The sequence below is a fragment of the Dreissena polymorpha genome, chromosome 1 (genome assembly GCF_020536995.1).
Source record: "Dreissena polymorpha isolate Duluth1 chromosome 1, UMN_Dpol_1.0, whole genome shotgun sequence".
Lineage (NCBI taxonomy): Eukaryota > Metazoa > Mollusca > Bivalvia > Myida > Dreissenidae > Dreissena > Dreissena polymorpha.
Genome location: NC_068355.1, coordinates 195,844,983 through 195,866,355, shown reverse-complemented (window position 1 = coordinate 195,866,355; position 21,373 = coordinate 195,844,983). Strand labels below are relative to the sequence as shown.

Below are 21,373 nucleotides of genomic sequence, written 5' to 3'. Positions count from 1 at the left end.
TGCTTCACTCTTGTTGAAACACATTTTATTCTTAAGATAATTTGAACATATATGGCAAATAATTTAACACGTATATGCGTTATTCCCAATTGATTTTCACAGTAGCCTGCAACAGGGTATTCTTGAGGCACTAAAGGAATAATCGTTTGCGTTGAAATACCGTATTTATATCAGATACATGATCGTAGTTATATTTATCATATTTGTTTATGTCGGTATCCAAAGCAGATTAAACGTCAATGTAATTATTGAGAACTACATTTAACTATTTTGATTATGATGCCAAGTGTGCAGTCGGTGTGGAAAATAATTATCCTCTAAATACAATAAATACGTTAATGTAACGTGTCATTAAGACCTCGTATTTTTAAGTTTACATTCACCAATTCTGTATTAAAGAAGCAACTTTACCCGTTCAACATCGCATTATGGCTTGAACGGTAAAACATGGACAAGATAATTGATATGTTTATTTAAATGTTCTATGCAGAGATAAGTCTTATAGAAAAAAACACTCGTTATAATTATTATGTATGGTGACTAGAAATTGAGGATCATGATAATATTGATAAATGAATAACAAATTAACAATTGGCTTTTATAAGTATATTGATGGAGAACTGTGATACCTTAAGTACCCCATACATATGGGAATACAAACACAAATGGAGTTTCAAAGTTGCTTTAACATGGTGTTAGATTTTAAGTATGCATGTGAGCAATATCGTTTTAAATTTAATATTTTCAAGCATTTTTTTAGATTTCAAGCAAAATCATGTATCATTTATACATCTTACCAATATTTGGCCGTATCAATATGTGGACATCAATAGATACATATCAATAAGATCATATGTATTTGTTTACTTGCAATTAATTATTTAAGCCTCTAACGTTCTCTTAAGAAAACGTCAAACGCTTATTCTTTACATGCGTCTTATAACATCTTTTAAGATACATGTCGTAGCTTACATATTTTTTAGTGTGTTTTATTTTTCCTTTACAACTCCCAGTTTGATACAAAACAGAGGTTAAAAGAAAGTTGAATAATGCGGACTTATAGTTTGCCTCATCGTAATTATATTCGGTGGCATTCAATTTAAATTTTCCCTCAAAATTATGTTTTTTTAAGAGACCAGTACTGTCGTTTGTATGTGCATTAAACGCGGTTTGTAAATTTGTCAAGTAATTATTTCAAAGAATGACAATAATAAATAATTAAATAGTATTTTGAAGTTTGTCAGTAATTATATAAGTAGATATTTGGATTGTTGGACAAACGGCTCACGAAACACCGGCTGCCTCCGTTTTAAGCACTGACGATCTTAATTTTATACTACAATCTGATAATTTACAGCCACAGACATTCGCCCTATACAAAGTCGATTACAAAACAAAGCCCGTGAACACTTAGTTGCACTTTTTGGACTGATAAGTTTAATTTAGTAATTGGGTTGAAACAAGAAGGCGCTATTTAAGAACCAACTGATTTTTTCAAAGAATACATATACCTATCCGTTTTATATTGTTAAACCACAATTAAACGTACAATTTCTCACAGCATTTCGTCAATTCCTTTAACAAAATTATAACGGAAGTTGGTCAGAATGTACCGAGGAAATTTTGCCATGCATCGCATTCCATCCAAAAATGGGACAACTAGACCAATAATTATAGAACTACTAAACCAGAATAAAAAATCGGTGATTATGAGGTTGCGAAATCCGATGCAGACAAACGGATACAAGTTTGTTGATGTAACGAAGCAAAACCAAGGACTGATCAGAAGGTTATTTCTACATCACGGTATCTAAAACGCGTGTGTGTTCAATGGCTCAATTTTCGTACAAACCAACTCAGAAGAAATGATTAAGCTTGACATTTGTGACAACATTAATAACTCAATCAGCGATTATCGGAACCGAGGCAGGCAGTTTCAGACGGGAGCCAGTGTCAAGAGTATTGTCTTGGTTCTAATGAAGTATTCTACAAATTATGGAAATAAACTTTGTATATCTTCTAATCGGAATGTACTGTTCACTTTATATAACGTTGGAACATACTGTCTCGCAAGATGACATTAAACATTGGTTTGTTCCTCATGTAACATAAAAAATGCACCGTCAAAATGTATGTATTAAAACCAAGTTAACGTTGTACACAATTTGTAATGTCATCTCCTCTTTATAAACATAATATTGACAATACAAACATTAATTTGTTCCAAATGTTAACTTAAAGTACCACGTGGTTCCCGTGGCTAACTGTACTCAGAACAGTAACAGTACAGTTATGCAATGTTTAAGAGTATAATACTGAACCTTCTACAATCTAAAGCTATAAGGTACCAACACGTTTCGAACTTTAAAATATATTATTATTTCAAAGCAAACATTCCGCACACATATAGTTATACAGAATAAAATAAATATAAACAAAAAATCGCTTCCTAAACTGTATTTTTCAATTTGTTATAATTGTTTATCTGCAAACAAAGTGTACAATTGTATGTGTTGTAGGCGACCCACATAATGGAACTACTCCTGAATGACCGGAATTTAATTTACAATAACGGTACAAACATTATACGTACAATAACGGTACAAACATTATACGGGGGATAACGGTACACACATTATACGGGGAATAACGGTACAAACAGTATACGGGGTATAACGGTACACACTTTATACGGGGGATTAGCAGTCTGTGGTTGATCAATAGGTTTATCTGTTTATGTTTGCCACACTGTGTGTTAAAAAAAGCTTTGCGAACTTTTGCATATTTTTATTGCCTTTTTGTTTGTTTGGACAAAGATAAAATGTATTATGTATTGATCGCAATTGTGTATTGTGTACGGACTGTGGTAATTAATAATTGCTTTTGATGTCTATGGTATGCTCATGAAAATGTTATCCTTTGTATTAAGAATGGATAAATTAAAAATTGGATCATGCAACTGTCGTTGACTTAATGATGTTTCGAAAAGAGCTGATGTTTTTTCTTTTATTATTTGAAACGTTTAAATGCCCATATATACTGTTTACATAATTGCTATTTCACTTCTTCAATGATTTTAAAACAAAAATAAATATCATGTTTTCAAATTTTGTATGGGATGGGCCAGCAAAAATTAAACACACTATTGCTATTTACTCATATGATATTTGAGAAGTTTCCATGACTGATATATATATATATATATATATATATATATATATATATATATATATATATATATATATATGCATGCTTTAAAAAAACATGATTAAGGACAATTGTTTCAAGTAATGGACAATTATTCAAGCTGGTATATTCTGTGTGTGATGCGAAGAAAATGTTTTATTTAAAAAATGACATAGAACATTTTATGATAAGTTTGAAACAATGTCTTTGGAGAGATGCCCTTATGAGATGTTAAATATAGTATATCAATAAACAAAATCTCAGTTAGTGTGCAGATATTTTTGATATTCCTTTATTTTATAACCACAATTTTAAGATAGGTTTGAGTGTTATTTATAGTAAAAATATGTATGATATTGGAAATATATATGTAAGCTATATATTGTGCACTTCTGGAGGCCTTTTAAAAACACTCTGTATTAGAAAATCTCATTGGTGTTAAAATTAACTTCCATTTTTATGAAGGTTTAATCAGACTTGTGAAGGCCTTTATTAGATTATAAGGACCTTTATTTATAAAAAAAAAGCCAAATTGACAATGTGCATTTATATAATTTTACTTGAATAATGCGGTTATAAGGAAAACAAACTTGGTTGTTATACATGTTTAAGCTATAATACAGACATACCCACTTGCCACTCAAAATGGAATACAATTTTGAATAACGTTGAATTGACAAAAATGCATCATATTTTGTATTATATCTAGAGAAACATACACTCAGTGGTTCCAGACATTAATTTTTCACAGAATCTTAGGAACCAAATCTGTGTTATTTTAATTAAGATTGTGCATGACAATTTATGTTCCTTCTGTAATGACAATGAAGAAACCCTATTTATTTAATGCTTTCCGGTGGTTTATAGAGAAATATCAGTGAATTAAAACTGATAATTTCACTGTTTCAAACAGTGAAAATTATCAGTGAGAATTATCGATAATTTTCATTGTTTACTGTGAAATGACGTCATTTTTTGACGAAATGACGTCATTATCCCAGCAAAATTCTTTAGTTAAACTCTAAAACAATGTATATAAACTGTGAAAAATGCATTAAATAAAAAGAAAATTTGTTGGATTCGGTGAAAATATTATTTTCTATGATCACTCGTGAATTAAAATCGATAATCCACCGGATCCAACAAATATCCTCTATTACATATATTCTGGTAGTTCCTTTTTTTCCAAACAGAATTGTAAATAATGGGTGTTTAAGCATTTACATGATTGATATTAATATTGTAATCCCATAAATTAAAAACTATATATTTGAATGCAAGAGAAAGGGTCTCTTACCTTCAATAAGGGGGTTAAATAATAATTATTGCTTAGCATGTGAAACTCAAGCAAACGCAAAATATCAAGTAACGAACTACTAAACTGGGCAATTGTAAAACTTGCTGTAGATCAATAGTATTATTATTATTATATCATTGTAAATTGTGTTGTTTGCTCATAATATTTAATGCCATGGTCGTTTGATTAACGTGTATATTTGTCTGAAGTCAACAAATTTGTTTAAAGTTTAGAATATGCTGAAGTCCAAACATTTTCCTTTTTTGGGGTCAAAACATGGCATGTGTATATGTGTCTGTGTGTTTGAATTGTATGATTGTGTCTATATAATGGAATGCAAGGATTGCATTTACCTCTATTATAGCAAGTTTATATACTAACAAACTAACACGTTAACTAACGATATAATTTGTAACGTATTGAGGTAAAAAACGCTATAAATTGTAACACAAATTAAGGCCTGTATCCCTTTCATCAGAGATTAAGGGTCTCAAGTATTGTAACTGTTCTTTTAATAAAACACAAATCAATCACTTAAACAGCGCATCAAATATTATCTTAATATGTGTTAAATGCATGCGTGCAATATGTCTTTCTGGCATATTATCATCTTTAGAAGTTTATGTCTATCCGCGAAATTAAAATAACTAAACATGCATCAGATTAAACTTGTTATTCCTCTTTTCCAGTAAAACAATACTACGTTTATGAAAATGTATTAATGTATAGGGTAATGTGAGCATTATGCATGATCTTTCTTTTTTAAAACATAGTTCGAAGGTCTTGTCACGTCGACATAACACATTGTTTTCATCTTCATTACTCGGACAGAACAACAATTATTCTCATAAAACTTCGATTATATATTTGGTTACTCATTTCGTTGTAATATGTCAACATTTTCTGTCAAACAAAAGAAACAAGATAGTCTAAAGGCCCTCGGTCGATCACATGAGACATGTCGGTAACCTGTTATGAACATACTATCGATCACATGAGACATGTCGGTAACCTGTTATGAACATACTATCTTACGTGTGTGGTATGACTTTGGTTTTTGTCTCGTTTTTATTCTGTATGACAAATATTTAATAAGATCAGATACATTTAGTGGAACAAAAATTTAAGTGGTCACTTTGTTTATATTAAACAAATAATAAACCCCTAGGGTGAAGTCAATTGTCAACCCAGAAGCATGATTCAGATTACCGTAGATGACCATCAAACGAGAAGGCATATGACATATTACACCCCTAACCCTTGGGATTTAAGGGTATGTATATGCTCTACTAGATAAATCAGTTAAAATATTTGGCCCCTTGTAATTGCTAAGTTTCGACACCAGGGACATGCTTTAAACAAACTCAGTAGAGGTAAATAATCAATTGTCACACACCACATATTGCCACCCTGACCATTGACGTTTCAGAAGAATATATTACCTGTATAATTCTCTTTCAATCAATTGACCAGTTTTGATCCCAGGTACATGATTTGAACAAACTTAAACCAGTACCACTATCATATGTTAAATGCCACATACCAAACCTTCATGTCTTGTTGTTTCAGAGAAGCACATTTTGAACTTTTTTACAATATTCACATAAGGCAAAAAGTCACCACATGGCGGGACTAGTTCTCATAACAATGGCATTATTGGAGCAGCTTTTCTTGAGTTATCAAAGAAGATTGTTTTTATACTATATAAGTATGTATAAATCATGAAACAACTCTGGCATGGCTAGTGTTGATACCGGCGATAAAATAGAAAAGGGAAATCATACAAGATGACACTCCAAATAAAGAAACCTTGACACGAATTGTTCAGAGAAGTCGATTTATTTTCAATATAAGTCTATGTAAATCATTTGGCCTATTGTACATAGCAAGTGTTGTACACTGAGACTTAAGTTGAACAACGTAAGCATATATGCGTTAGACATGCCAAATACAAAATCTCTGGGCCTATAGCGTCCTTAATAAATTTTCACCAAATTAGCATATTGAAAATAAAAAATTTCGCGTTCATGGCATACTGTGAACTCAGGAGCATGATTTGAACAAACCTGGATGAGGACTTCAATATAATATTATTGACTATATATTAACAGACTTGTGGTTTCTGATAAGATAATTTTGAAAGTTGTTTACTATATAACTATGTAGCTAACATGTACATGTGTCGTTATTATATGCAACTTGGTCATGTGTTTGTATACAGTTATATAAAACAAAAAAACTACAAGTTGGCCACAACCCCTACAGTGCTCATATGAGACCCTTTTGCACTTAATTATTGTTCATTAATGTTAGAAGGTGTAACAAGGATATTTCTGATGAATACAACAAGTATATGAAACAAACCTATTTAATTCATAGCACATTATTATGGCATACTTTTGATAATTGATAACATATCCAACATATATATGAATTAGATTATTGTATGGGAAATTAATCCGTTAGCCAATAGTGTTTGCATTTCCTGCAAAACGACTCTATGTACAGTGTGGGTCTTTTGTAAATTATTCATTGAACTAATAAGGGGATTTTAATTAAAGCTACCGACACAACATTCGTACTGGAGGAACGGTCAAATGAGTTTCATGTGAAACAGTTTTTCAAGTTTGGGTTTATTTTTGTGCAATTTTCTTGAACAAAAATTACCATGTGAAACAATTGCACTATTTAATCAGACTGTTTCAATACATTTAGAAAAAGGAGTTGTCGTATGTTCCAGAAGCCATCAAATGAATCAGCCTCGTTATCATTAACATCATTATCATCATCATCGTAACCCATACAAGTCATAAAAATGAAATTCCAAAATGACACGATTAAAATATTTATTTCATGGTCGTATATAAGGTAACTTCGACCTACGTTTAAACGTTGCGCTTTAGCCAAACTGCAAAGCTTAACTTAAACATATCGTGGCAGCCAAATTGTTCAACAGACCGGAATCAGTTTCAAAATTAATTTAAATATTATAAGGCCAACATTGTGAGAAAGTTTCATGAATATTACTTTATTTCAAGAGTGTTAACAAGGGAGTTTCATTTAAGCCATATACGTAAAACCGACCCGAACCCTGGCGGCCATGTTTTCTTACAAACTGTGACCATTTATTTTCAATATCGGCCATGGTGATTGAACAACAATATGACTTATAAACTGTTCACGAGATTTCACTTCATCCATATATGAACATGTTTCCTGTCCATTGGTGGCTATATTTTTGTCCAACGGTTTTACAGCAATGTCTAACTCGCCCGAGATATAATTAGGACAATTTTTCCGATCAGGAATAATGGAGATTGAACTAAACATGTTACTTCTGACGTGTAAACAATGTTTTACAATATATGTATAACGATGTTTTTTAAGGACCGGAACCATGTCCGATTTAAGCCGGGATATCTTCATAACAATTTTAGTCAAAGTGTCATACATTGTGGTATTGTATCAAATGAGATAATGATTGTGTACACATTAAAATCTGTGATAAAACATAACTACAATATGTTTGTGTAGCACGGCCTGTTTGATAGACGATAACACCAATGTTTTAAAAGCTATGTTTATTGCCAAAACTTATCCGACGCTCAACCTCCATTGTCATTGCTCTGTATGTCATAAATTAGGTAAACTTCAATGAAATACGACAATATAATTTTATTTTGAAAAGCATAAAAACGACGTGTGTAAATGAAACAAAATCACGTCCATTAAAGTTGCCTTAATTAGCTAGTAAACGATCGTTTAGAATATTTTGTCTAATAAAGTAAGAATGTGGATATCAAAGTAAACGCAATTCAGTTACTTAAACTGTTAAACGTCTTATGACAAATTAAATTAATATCATATAAAAAGTCACTAAATCATTTACTTAAAAAACTATAGACAATAATTTCAATTTATTATATGCATAATCAAACCTTTTTAAAATCCGTATAAGTCCGCTAAATGAGTGGTGTAATTGACGCATTATTCTAAATCAGGATTGCTCAGCGAAACATATAGCATTCCAATTCATACGCATGTTTAAGTCTAACGGTCAATTTCCTCTAGAATGACATCCATAGTTGTTTACCTAAAAACATATGTAAAGGTAGTTTGCATTCGATTTTTATAACGTACTTGAACAAGTATACCGATTATAGGAGTGGCATGATTTCTGAAGAGCGTCGCCTTATTATCAGAGTAGGGGAGTATGGATCAAACAGGGACTTGACACTTACATTAAATCCGAAATCAGCAGACACACACGAGTCAGATGATATGATTTAACGCCCAGAGGACCTAGAAAAAAGGAATAATATATAGTTACAGTATAATGCCATTGATTCAAGAAGAAAAGGAGGTGGACTGCGAAAGATGTTAAGAGGTCAAAGTTGTTTAATATATCTTCTGAGAGGCTGTTTCTTAAGTACAAGACGTGAAGACCAATCGGTAGAAAATGCACATGATAACCAAGGATTACAACCTGACACTGGCGATCCAAAATATTCAAACTCGTAAATGTCATAATTAAAGTTATATTATGTGACAATAGTATAAAAGTCCCTACGCGAATAACATCGTTTTTTGATAGATTATTTGAATTCTCAAATGATTCTGAACTATATTTAAATGGGATGGATCTAATTGGTATCGGAATAATGGTCACAACAGTAAGCCGGGCGTTCTAAGAAAAGGCGGAATCTTAGACATATAAGAAACGATAGTTACCCCCCCCCCTGCTGTTTTTGAAGTCGTTAGAGCATAAAACTTACCCCTCTAAGAGAGCCTAAATTTGCGGAACAACAACCCAAAGCCTACTGTATACCATTCACTGTGTGCTTTCTATAGCGTTTAAATGGACTATAATTGTAGTATGTTTTTTTTTAAACACCAACATGTTCATTTATGCAACAGCAAGCACATATTTAAACATAGAACTTGTCATTCCGTTCGTTTCGCTCAACAATTTAAGCAAAAACATACACAGTCACCTTCACCTACAATTGTAATACACAACAGACGTGAAAGACGTTTTTATACGAAATGTTATATTGTATAAACCATGGGAATATTCGTTGATAAGCTTAATGGTGTCAAGCGTGCATGACGTTTAGCGATATACTGGGTACCAGGTTTGCAATGTCTTTCGCCATTGTGAACGTCCGCAATTTAAATTCGGACTGTTTTATTTTGGTTTTTATGTGTTTCATTACAAGCGTTCGCAAATTAAACAGTAAGCGAAATCCAGTCTGCATCAGAGTAAGCGGCCTAGTATGACCTTATTGTTCTTGAAGTTCATAAACTAGCTGGGGCAATCAATATTGAGCGTGCTTTCATGCTATTGAATTTAACAATCGAATGGGGTGAGCTATCGAGTAAAAAAACAAGCCAAAATAGACACAAATCGAAGCTTTATTGACGGCGGTCCATTTATGCAAAGTATCTGTATAATTTGATTACATAAATAATGATGTCTTCTTTCTATGAAATATCGTTCGGTTGCAAAAGGCGTTTAAAAATAAACGTGACAATTTAATATTTTTTTTACACCTGGCTATTTTACACCTTTCTGTCAATTATCGTACAAAAACCTTATCAAAAGTAAAAGCTGCGTAATTAAATTAAATTAATATGTGCCATGCACCGCGATTCAACTGTTCTCTATTGTTTATAGAGAAAACTAGGTTAGTGTGATTGTGTACTTAAATTTATCCCACGAGTGAAGAAAGGTTAACATGGCGAGCCTTGCCGAGCCTTGTAAGCCTTTCTGAGACGAGTGGGATAAATTTTAGTACACACTTACGCTTACATAGTATTCTATTTATAATACAAAATTAATTAAAACATGTTTTTTTCTGTTCAACATACCTTAACGTTCCCAATTTGAAGAAATAATGAAACAAAATCGATAAAAAGCTGCAGTTTTACCGGGAAAGAATACGACTTTTGTCGTTTTACGTGTTAATAATGACGTCATGAGCACGCGCGCTTAATATTTGTAGAACATGTTTTTTGCTGTTTGTGTTGCATTTTGTGTTAAAAATATATTACATCTTGGTATCAAATTTTTGTAATTTGATTCGATTTTACTGAAAATGAATAATTTATAGTTGATTCCGAGTAATATGACCTTCCTCCACACATGACTAGGTATGAGATAAACATAGGTGTGGGATAAACTCGATCTTTTCTGTATGAGTCCTACTATGTTCTATAAAATCATTTAGCTGTATGATAAAAGTATTTTCGAATTTGTTAAACACATGAAGAGTGGTTTGTATAGTCTACTATTCCGATTTCACTAACCAACATGTTGTGAAATGGTGGAGCTATCAGGTAATAAGGCGGGATAGACATAATATGTACCAAGCATTATATCTCGTCATTCATGCCAAGTCACTGAATATGTTGAATACACAATTAAAACCGTAATTACTAAAAGTTTTCTGACGCTTACAAATACACGCAATTAAAAATGTTCATATCTGAACATTAAAATACATAACAAGTTTTCGAACGCTTAAAATAATTAAAATCTGAACATTTCGATCTACCCCACATACATACATAGCGCATTGAAGTTGTATGATACTAGGATATTCCTTTGTAAAACGGCATTTGTTGAATAAATAGCGTGTGTTAGTAGACGCCATATCGTAAAGTATTAAATAATTCAAGTAATGTTTTCACTTAATTAGAAAAAAAATAATTTCATATTGTTCATATTGTTTTACAAAGATATTTAACTTTGATTTATCATTATTATTCTGTAATTCTGAATATGATCTTGTAATTGACACTTTGAGAACACGAAATAGTATTATGGGCGCGTCCTTTGTGTACGTTGGAAGTGTGGTGAAAGTATTTACCTAATTCTTGACATATCAATCTCCATGAACAGTTGATTTCATATATAATAACGACGTCATGCACGATATAGTCAACGTCTAGATAAATCATTAAGTGGTATTATATAACAGAAATCGTCTGAAATAGGGAGAACCGGATAATCGGAGCCTGATCAAGATTTTCAAAACCCCAAAAAGAATAGTAAACAGACAATAAATTATAAAATGATTTTGAACAGGTTTCTCTTTTTTAATTGATAATTGCATATAGTTAGTATGTTCACAATACTATGCATTGGGTATGCATGCATAATTAATTATAGCCATCATGTCAACAATCGTTCGTTATAATAAAACAAGCATATACATATCTAGTAGTAGAAGTAGTTGTTGTAGTAGTAGTAGTGGTAGCAAAAGTAGTAATAGTAGTAGTAGTAGGAATAGGAGTAGTAGTAGTAGAAGCTGCAGTAGTAGTAGTAGAAGTAGTAGTTGTAGTAGTAGTAGTGGTAGCAAAAGTAGTAATAGTAGTAGTAGTAGGAATAGGAGTAGTAGTAGTAGTAGTAGTAGTAGTAGCAGTAGTAGTAGTAGAAGTAGTAGTAGTAGTAGTAGTAGTAGTAGCAGTAGTAGTAGTCGTAGAAGTAGTAGCAGCAGTAGTAGTAGTAGTAGTAGTAGTAGTAGTAGTAGTAGTAGTAGTAGTAGTAGTAGTAGTAGTAGTAGTAGTAGTAGTAGTAGTAGTAGTAGTAGTAGTAGTAGTAGTAGTAGTAGTAGTAGTAGTAGTGTAGTAGTAGTAGTAGTAGTAGTAGTAGTAGTAGTAGTAGTAGTAGTAGTAGTAGTAGTAGTAGTAGTAGTAGTAGTAGTAGTAGTAGTAGTAGTAGTAGTAGTAGTAGTAGTAGTAGTAGTAGTAGTAGTAGTAGTAGTAGTAGTAGTAGTAGTAGTAGTAGTAGTAGTAGTAGTAGTAGTGACATGGTCTCCTTAAAGAGAATGTGTTTGCGCCTGTAGTGCAGATGTGTATTCAAAATGTTTATTGGTGTTCTTATATTATTCATTCGTAATAAGTGAAGGAAAAAATAATATATTATTTTTATTTTTTACAGTTTAATCTTACATTTACACTTTATTGAAACAATAAAGACATATATCAGTTTAGAAATTAAAGAGAACATCGAAGGAACAGTTTAAAATAAATTCACCAAGTTTAGTTCAACCTATTTTTATATTAACTTTACAATGATACTTGATTAAGAAACATAATTAAAATAACATTCTTTTTACGAAGGCATATATGAACTGTTCAATACAAAAGTGTGCCACGGCATGACATTTTCAAAGTTTCTCTACTAAATACCTCCTGAACTACTTCATGCAAATTGAGTTTCAATTTAAATGAAGTAGTTCCGATGATAGTCAGTAGTGAAACAGTACATTTTTAAGGTTGGCGCTAAGGAAAAATAGGTTGTAGCCAATTTCGGCATTACGATTACAAACCACATCATAGGATTATGACCGCTATATATCAGTGTACCTGTCTCTTTATGTGTGTGACATATATCAATTATGATGAAAAATGTATTGGTATCACTGAGCATTGTATTAAATTATCATAAAAAACAACATTTATAGACATTAACGGGTAATTCCTCTACGCCTTCCCCCGCCTCACCAATATTTTTGTATCAACGTACTTGTCAAAAAACGTAATCGGGTGCTCTTTTGCTTTTTTAAAATACATCTACTGCAATGTGTCAATCGTAATTTGATGTTCGTTTTTATAAGTTTCAATGGTTCTATACTTTTACATTTTATGTATTAATAAAGATTTAAAATATTAATTATAAAATATTACATGTATTTATTTCCGCGTCGCGTCTATGCGTGGAAACAGACGGCAGTAAAATTTCGTGCTCTTATTAAAACACGGGTTTTACATGGCGTACATGTATATTGAATTGTATTTTACTCCACAAATTCAGCTTGCACGAACGTCAATATCTTAGATGCAACATTTATCCGAATACTACGACACTATGTGTCGGCCACAATTTCGGCGATAGAGTGCCGAATCTAATAATTCGAAATGATTAAGTATCGAAATAATTGAACAATATTTTGAAAGCGAATTCTACTTAAACAAATGCTGACCTGACATTGTTTTGACTCTGGTCGTGGCATTTTCACTGACAATGTCTGCGAATGTTTCAATTACATATATATAATTGCTGCAATTTGTTTAAAAGTATTCTTTATAATGTGGAACGAGTTTTCAACAATATATTTAAGTATTTTATGTTTATATACCAATACCTTACTGAAAGGTTTGAGCTTCAACGACGCAATCCCCACACGTGTTCATATGTGTGTTTAACTGTATAATTTCACTACTTCTGACCCTATATTATACATATTATCTTACCTTAATGCAGGCGGGTGTTGATTCCTGTTTAGTGTTTTACATAAATATATCAATACATTTTGTTTAAATATTGATTCGCATTTTGTTCACTTGAGCAAATGCTACTGTTTTGAGAAATGTGTCGAACGCTGTAAGATTAAATTATTGTCGACTACGAATTTGCTATTTGCGAATCAAGATAACGTTTATCATGCGATACTCAAGTGACATTTGTAACGAAATCGTATTTGTCGAGATAATATTTATGTACGTGTAAGGGGGCAAATAGTCTTAAACGACTGAACTATAACATAAGTGTATTAATTGGTTTCCAAATACTAATTGGAAACAGACAAAAACAAGTTTATAATTAACGAAGAGAAACATTCCATAGTTTCAATGTAACACATATCATATAACAAGACGATATAATTGAGATAATAAGTAGCCAAAATATTGTCTACAATATACCATAACTTATGTAATCATTATTGCACACCATTAAAAAATAATATGCTTATATTCAAAATAAATTATATCATGTCCGTAACGCCATACGCGTAGATATATTGTATACTCTTAATAATTCATATACAAGCATTTGATTGATTGCTCGACTTTCAGTTAAATTAAAATATAAAAATAATCACAAATATAACCTGAACATATTAACTTCGCAGATGAGTGATAGCCTACTGATATCATCATGCGCCAACCTTGTTGTACTTAAACTTTAGAAATACCTTGACCGTTATATTTTGCTTTATAAATAACCTTTATATAAAACGACTGCTCACTAAACAAAATTCAGCCGTTTGAACTTTGTTATTTAATTCAATGATTGGTCGGCTATGCTTGTCTTACCTATTTTAGATTGTGTTTGCGTTCACTTTTAAATTATTTAAGTGTCCAGACCGATATAAACTTTAGCCACAGAAGCACAATGATAATCTGTGTGCCATGAAATGGTATGATTATCAATCGAAAGTGAACATACACACTATCATATTGCAAATTATTTAAGCGTGCGAACTAGCAAGTAATGAATATTAACTCAATAATTTCACTACCACTCACCGTATAATATCTATTATCTTAACTAAATACCTTAAATATTGATTCACATTTTGTTCACCCGAGCAAATGCTCCTGTTTTTATCGATAATGTTTACTGTGCGATTCTCAAGTGATATTTGCAACGATATCGTATCGGTCGATATAAGATTAATGTACGGGTGAGGGGACACATCATCTTTAATGTAATGACTGAACTATGACATAAATGTTGCAATTGGTTTATTAATATTATTGACATACTAGCTGGAAAAAGACACACACTATTTTGTAATTAACGTTGAGAATCATTCCACATTTTGATTACACGCGCATCGTATAAATTGACGAGATAATTAAGACCGTTTGTAGAAAATATATTGCACTCGATGTACCATAAACATGTGTTTTCAATATTGTTCACCATTTAAAAAGCATATGCTTTTATTCACAGGAAATTATGTCCATGTCCTTAACACCATATGCATAGCTATATTTCATGTTCTATGTTATTCTAAAGTGTTCATGTATTTGCTTGATTGAACTTTTAGTTTAATCGAAATGCTCTAAAATATAATCACAAAAATAACGCGAACCCATTGAATAGCTACGCAGACGGGTGAAAGCTAACTGATATCATCATGCGCCTACCTTGTGATACTTAAATTGTATTAATACCGTGGACGTTATATTTTCCATTGTAAATAACCTTAATATAAAACGACTATTCGATAAACAAAATGTATCCGTTTTAACTTTGTAATTTAATTTAATTATTAGTCGGTTATACGTTTCTTACCTCTTTTAGATTTTGTTTGCGTTCCATTTTTATTTTGTTTAAAGTACCCACATTGATTTAAAGTATAGCCAAATAGGTACAATAATAAAATGTTCCCAATGAAAGGTAATTAGAATCAATCAAAAATGAACATACACTAAATTGCAATTTATTAAAACAATAGTAATAGCAGGTATTACATAGTAAACTATCTATGTGCACAATGACACATGCACATTGGGTAAAATTATGCGCACACTTCTAGTGTCATGACATATCTCGTTTCTTTATTAATCGACACATTTAATCTTTAACCGCATTATCAGAAAATCGCAACAGAGCGTCTAGCCATTTAGATAGATATAGTAAAGTTTTTTTACTAGTGCAACAGAAAACACAAGTCGCTAACACACACGCACAATAACGCACACACATAAAATAAACAAACACAAACAAATATATATTGGATCCACATGTTTGGAGCTGTGCAAATAAAAGGCGTTATTAACTTGTTGTTGAGAAGACCCGCGCCTCAGTCCTGGCGCAGTGTCATTCATAAACCATTATGTGAACATTATAATTCACCTCATATAATCGCAGTTCAAATTAATTAGCAGAATCAGAGCTAATTGATTGAAATTTAATTTACATATACGCTTACAAGGCATACGTTCTTATAGAGGTCGGATCCTCTCTTAAAGGCGAGAGATTCTCATACAAGAGGGATGTTCTTGGACAGGATAAGTCTCATACGGCGGAAGCAGGAAAGTTGTCATGCAGATGAGAGATTTTCGGCAAGAAGAGATATTACCATTCAATAGGAAGGTTGTCAGACATGAGGGAAGATTTGCAGCAATAGTAAGGTTCCCAGACAGAAGGAATCTTTCATGCAGGTGAGTGATTATCAGGCTTGAAAAATGTTCTCAAGCAGGATTACAATATCTTCCGAATGTTTAGTTATTCGCAGCAAATGCGTTGACTACATGACAATTAAATGCTACACTCATATCCGAGATATACGCCCGGTCCTTATATATACGGTGGTATCACGTACATCTTAAATGTATTAATAACAATTATCTCTATTTAATGCATTGATCTTGTAATAAACTTTGTGAAAACATTCAGTAAACGAGTAACCTTTTTCAAATCATACTGTATGTAGTAATGTGTATATCGTTGTAAGATACGATGACTCGGCGATTTTAAAAATGATGTCTTACTGGCGCTGTATATGTGATAATCGTAACGGAATTGTACAGGTCGAGATAGGATATATATAAAGAAGTGAAACTCTAGCTGCTGGAGCAGTGTTGCATTATTATCATTTACAATTTGTTGGTACTATATTAAAGGCAAATGACCACTTGCCTAAACAGTACAAAATAATACAATACAAAACAACATAAACACATAAAAGAATAAAGCTGGCGTCACCGCCTTGGAACGGTCAATGCAAAACACTGGGAGTTTAAACCGATTTAAGAGAGTTCAACCTCACTCTTGGCAATACTCATGAAACATATAGGTGTAAAATAAAATGTAAACTCATAGCATTGCAACTCAAATTAATAGTACAAGGGAATTAAAACGCATTCAATTTAATTAAAATTTAATACTCAATGGTAGGAAGGAGACCAACAACATTTTGGAGGAACGATGAGTGAAATTTCGGAAAAGTGTGAACTACAGCCCTTATTTTTACAAAACGATTTAAGAATAGAGCATCATATAGTTAATATTTCAGATCAGCATCGTTCAAATACAGGAAGAAGCAAAATTGGGTGTCGAAGATCCATATAAGAAAGATTGGTTGTTTTTATGAATGCTAAAATAATAATCAAAAAAGAAACGCCCGTCAGAGACAAAATATTAATAAAGTTTAACGATATAAACACGATGACCTATGCATAGAGCCAAATCAGTCAAAGTGGATCGGATGACGACATATAGAAGCGATAACATGATGACGTCACCAGTAACAAATTCCAATATATTTGAATGGGCAGTACCATAAAATAAAAATAATATTAGAGGGACATTACTGTAAAATCGAATATATAATAAAACAAATGCTAAGTGCATTGAATATTTTAGAATCAAACATATAAAATGGTCATTCCATTAGTAATTCCAAATTTTAAGAGAATAAAGATATAGTGATTCGAAAGTGCAGTAATGTCTGCAACACTTTGTACAATATTCCCATAAAGATGTTTCGATTTCCTGTATCACAATCGATTGAAATAAAAAGTCAACACTTAGGACCTCTGCATAGTAAATTGCTTACTTTTTTATTTTTAATAAAATAAAGATCGCCAGTAAAACATGACAAACTAGACTATATTTTTTTTTTGAAATGGGACCAGTCAAATGATGTCAAGTTTATATGGCATTGATATATGTGGTAATAGCATTATAATTAAACACGATACTTCTAATAGGTTTACTATATTTGTAGCAAATTAGTGGCTATTCAGTATCGCGGAAATAAGGGGTTTCAACCGACGCACATTTTTATCATAGAATATTTTAAGAAGGTCATTTAAATCAAGACCTTTGTTACAAATCCCATTTAATATGATTTCTCGTTCTGTAATTTGAACTTTCAATGACAGTTTTAAGATAAAAGTCAGTATAATATTCATTGATAAAATCACAGTCATTAAGTGGGGTGAGATTAAAGTAAAATAAGTTTTCATGCTTTATCGCTATGCGTCTAAAAAATAACATAACGAGAGCAAAGTGCACGTAGTAATTAATGTTCACCCCCATGTTGTACTATTGTGTATCAGTCATTTAAAGAAAGCAGTCGTCTAACTTTACATCTTATGTTACCATTTTCTTTTTGCCATGTGAACGTTTATTTCTTTAACGTTTACTGAAAAGAGAAAAGGAATTTATCCATTTGTTTTAAGAAATATGTTAAACATTAAATATATTATTATTTAATATAAGTGGGTAAGCTGATTGTAAACGTTTAATCCATTCAAATTCCGACACGCGCCTTGCTTTTAATTGGTACTGATTTCAAGTACTTTTATCAAAAATAAGTTGTTCAAAATGTTGAATATAAATAGTTGTTACGCAATGAGCAGTTTTGTTAAGTGGTGTTAAATAAGTTGCAAAATGTATCATTATTTTTAGTTTTATATAGATGCTCTCTAAAACGTGTTTTAAGTGATCTTCCAGTCTACGAAACGTATTGCGGACAGCAACAGGGTACGTTTTAAATAACGACATACACTACATTCATAGAATTTCATGAGATATCGGATTTAATGTGATAGCATATTGTCGAAAGATCGCGAAGCGTTTTATTTTTATATTATCAATGATTTATACGAATTTATGTGTGCGTCCAATTAAATTCAGTTTAAACATACATTTATACAAGTGTGTTCCTCACTTGAATTCCATAAAAAAATTATGGACACAAGTTTGTTCACAAGCATAATATATTTAAGACAAACTAGATAGCTACGCAAATACATAATATATAATTTATAGCATCATGCGCATACCGTGTGATGATAATATATATGAATTGTCAGCTCGATAAACGGCTTTCAGCCGTTTGGACTTTGTAATTGTATTCACTAATTGAGCGCGCATCCTTTGCTGACCTATTCAATTGACGTGTGTTTAATCTATTCAAACATCCGTTATATACACATTTGTAGAAGACCTATCAACAGTCAGCCAAATTAATGCACATAAACGCAGTATTAAAATGTGTATACTGCAAAGATGTGAGATTGAAACGAAAATAAGCATATGCTGTATCATACGAAATTATTCGATCAAGGAAAAGTACAAGTACTTAATATCAGACTATCGAAGTGCACTATTGCAAATACTAATTGAATACAATTCGCAAAATAATACGCACACTTAATATTGCAATTCATGTGTTGACCAATATAACTCAGCTTAGATAGTGTCAGGTTAATCATATCGCCCAAGTTTACTAAGGATAAGAAGTATTGCCTAAAGCGTGGACACATTTTTTGTAATTTTTGATCTGACGACTTAGTTTAAGGATGCAATTTACTAACATTCAAACTACGCTTAGATGTGCACAAGATAAACAATCTGACAAATTGTATCTCGATTGAGTAACAAATGTGGCCTATTAAAGTTTACCTCTTGATTTAGTTTTAAGACGCACCTGACACTAGATAAACATACTTACCACTTAATATTCTACACGTTTCATCAATGTTTTGTTATAAATGTACCCGCTAGAATGATAACAATGATTGTTTTTACAATTTGAACTCATACGCCTAGATTTTGGACACATATGAACCATATTACAGCTCTTCTTAGTTGTCAAGATTGTCAAGATAAATGTGGTTACACATTTTTAGCAAGACTAAATTCTAAATATGACCCCTATATTAAAACTAAGTTTTTTTTAATGCAAATATTGACTTGGAAAATTAATTTTTGGAACACATACTACCAATTAAAAAAATCAGCCAATATATTTTCAAGATATACATTCGTACCAAATTAAAAATGTATTCGATTACAAAATATGGACTCACATTCTATACCGAGCTAAAAGGTAACAACGCAAGACGCAGGTCGCCGGACACAATGTGATCACAAGACATCACCATGACCACTTCGTGGTCAAGTGAGCTAATACAATACAATATTACACCTGCATGTTTGCTTCAAGTTTTCTGCGGCCGCGTTTGTGTAGTGAACTCAATGCACGCTCTTATGACTAAATAGCAAACGTATGTACTTTTATTAACTATAATATTATAGTATAAGTTGTTGTATATCACGTAAAATGCGATGATATTGTTTTATTGGCATGGGCTTTTTCTTTAAACAAAAAACGCACTAAAACAATGCTGCATACACCATCGTATTATGTCATTTGTAAGCTATACAAACATCTATTTTGTGTTCATTTTAAGAAATTAACCCCACAAAGTCAGCTTGCACGAACGTCAAGATCTTAGATGCAACGTTGATCATTATCCTTGGACACTATTTGTCGGACACAATTTCGGCAATACATAGCTGAATCTCATGATTTAAAGTTATTTAGTTTCGAAATCATTGACCAATATTGTTGAAAGCAGATTAATTAATACAACTAATGACATGAATTTATTTTGATTCCGGTCATGGCATTTATAGCGGATTTTGCGAATGTCTGGATGGCATATACACTTTACGCACTTTTTATAAAAGAATTATTTAAAACGAAATTTTAAACAATATAATAAAATATTTATTGTTTATATACCATGACATGTACTGCAATAGTGTAGCCTTTACAATCCCAATTAAACAATGTGCTAATGGACGATGCCATCCCCACACGTGTTAAAACTTGTTAGCAACCAAATAAAGTCCATACCTCTAACATTATAACAAGAACATTATCTTACCTGAATACTTCAATCTGTTCGATAAATGTCCACAGTTACCGCTAATCTAAGCTTATAAACTATGTTTGAATATTATCTCGAGTTTTACCTTCGCCACACGGTGCAGCGATGTGTCTAACGTTATCAAAATAGCTACGCAAATAGGCGATTTCTAACTGATATCACCACGCTCTATGCTTGTGATACTTGAACGTATTCAAGACCTTGACCGTTATCTGTTCCTTTATAAACAACCTATATAAAGAAGACGGCTCGATAAACTACATTCAGTTGTCGATCATTTTCTACTGACGCATTTAAGAGTTGGATTTTCGTTTCATTTGTCCATGATTAAAGGTACCATATGTCGACGATGCAATGAATACAATGTGCGAAATAAAAGGTTATGAGATTGCATCGAAC

At 31.9% G+C, this 21,373-nt stretch overlaps 1 protein-coding gene across 6 annotated transcripts in view; it reads right to left on the bottom strand.

Annotated features, from left to right (window-relative positions):
* The window catches only part of LOC127864471 (insulin-like growth factor-binding protein complex acid labile subunit), a 349,772-nt gene extending 328,669 nt beyond the window's left edge, over positions 1-21,103 (bottom strand). For 2 of the 6 annotated variants that reach the window (XM_052404090.1, XM_052404096.1), the window contains exon 1: positions 20,827-20,947. In XM_052404090.1, the coding sequence (XP_052260050.1) occupies positions 20,827-20,895 (69 nt within the window). In that variant the 5' untranslated portion in view covers positions 20,896-20,947. Of the gene's footprint in view, positions 1-8,724; positions 8,786-13,744; positions 13,880-20,826; positions 20,948-20,971 lie in introns of those variants that run through there. The other 4 variants (XM_052404091.1, XM_052404092.1, XM_052404093.1 and 1 more) reach the window with 4 other exon arrangements.
* Between the last annotated feature and the right edge of the window lie 270 nt (positions 21,104-21,373).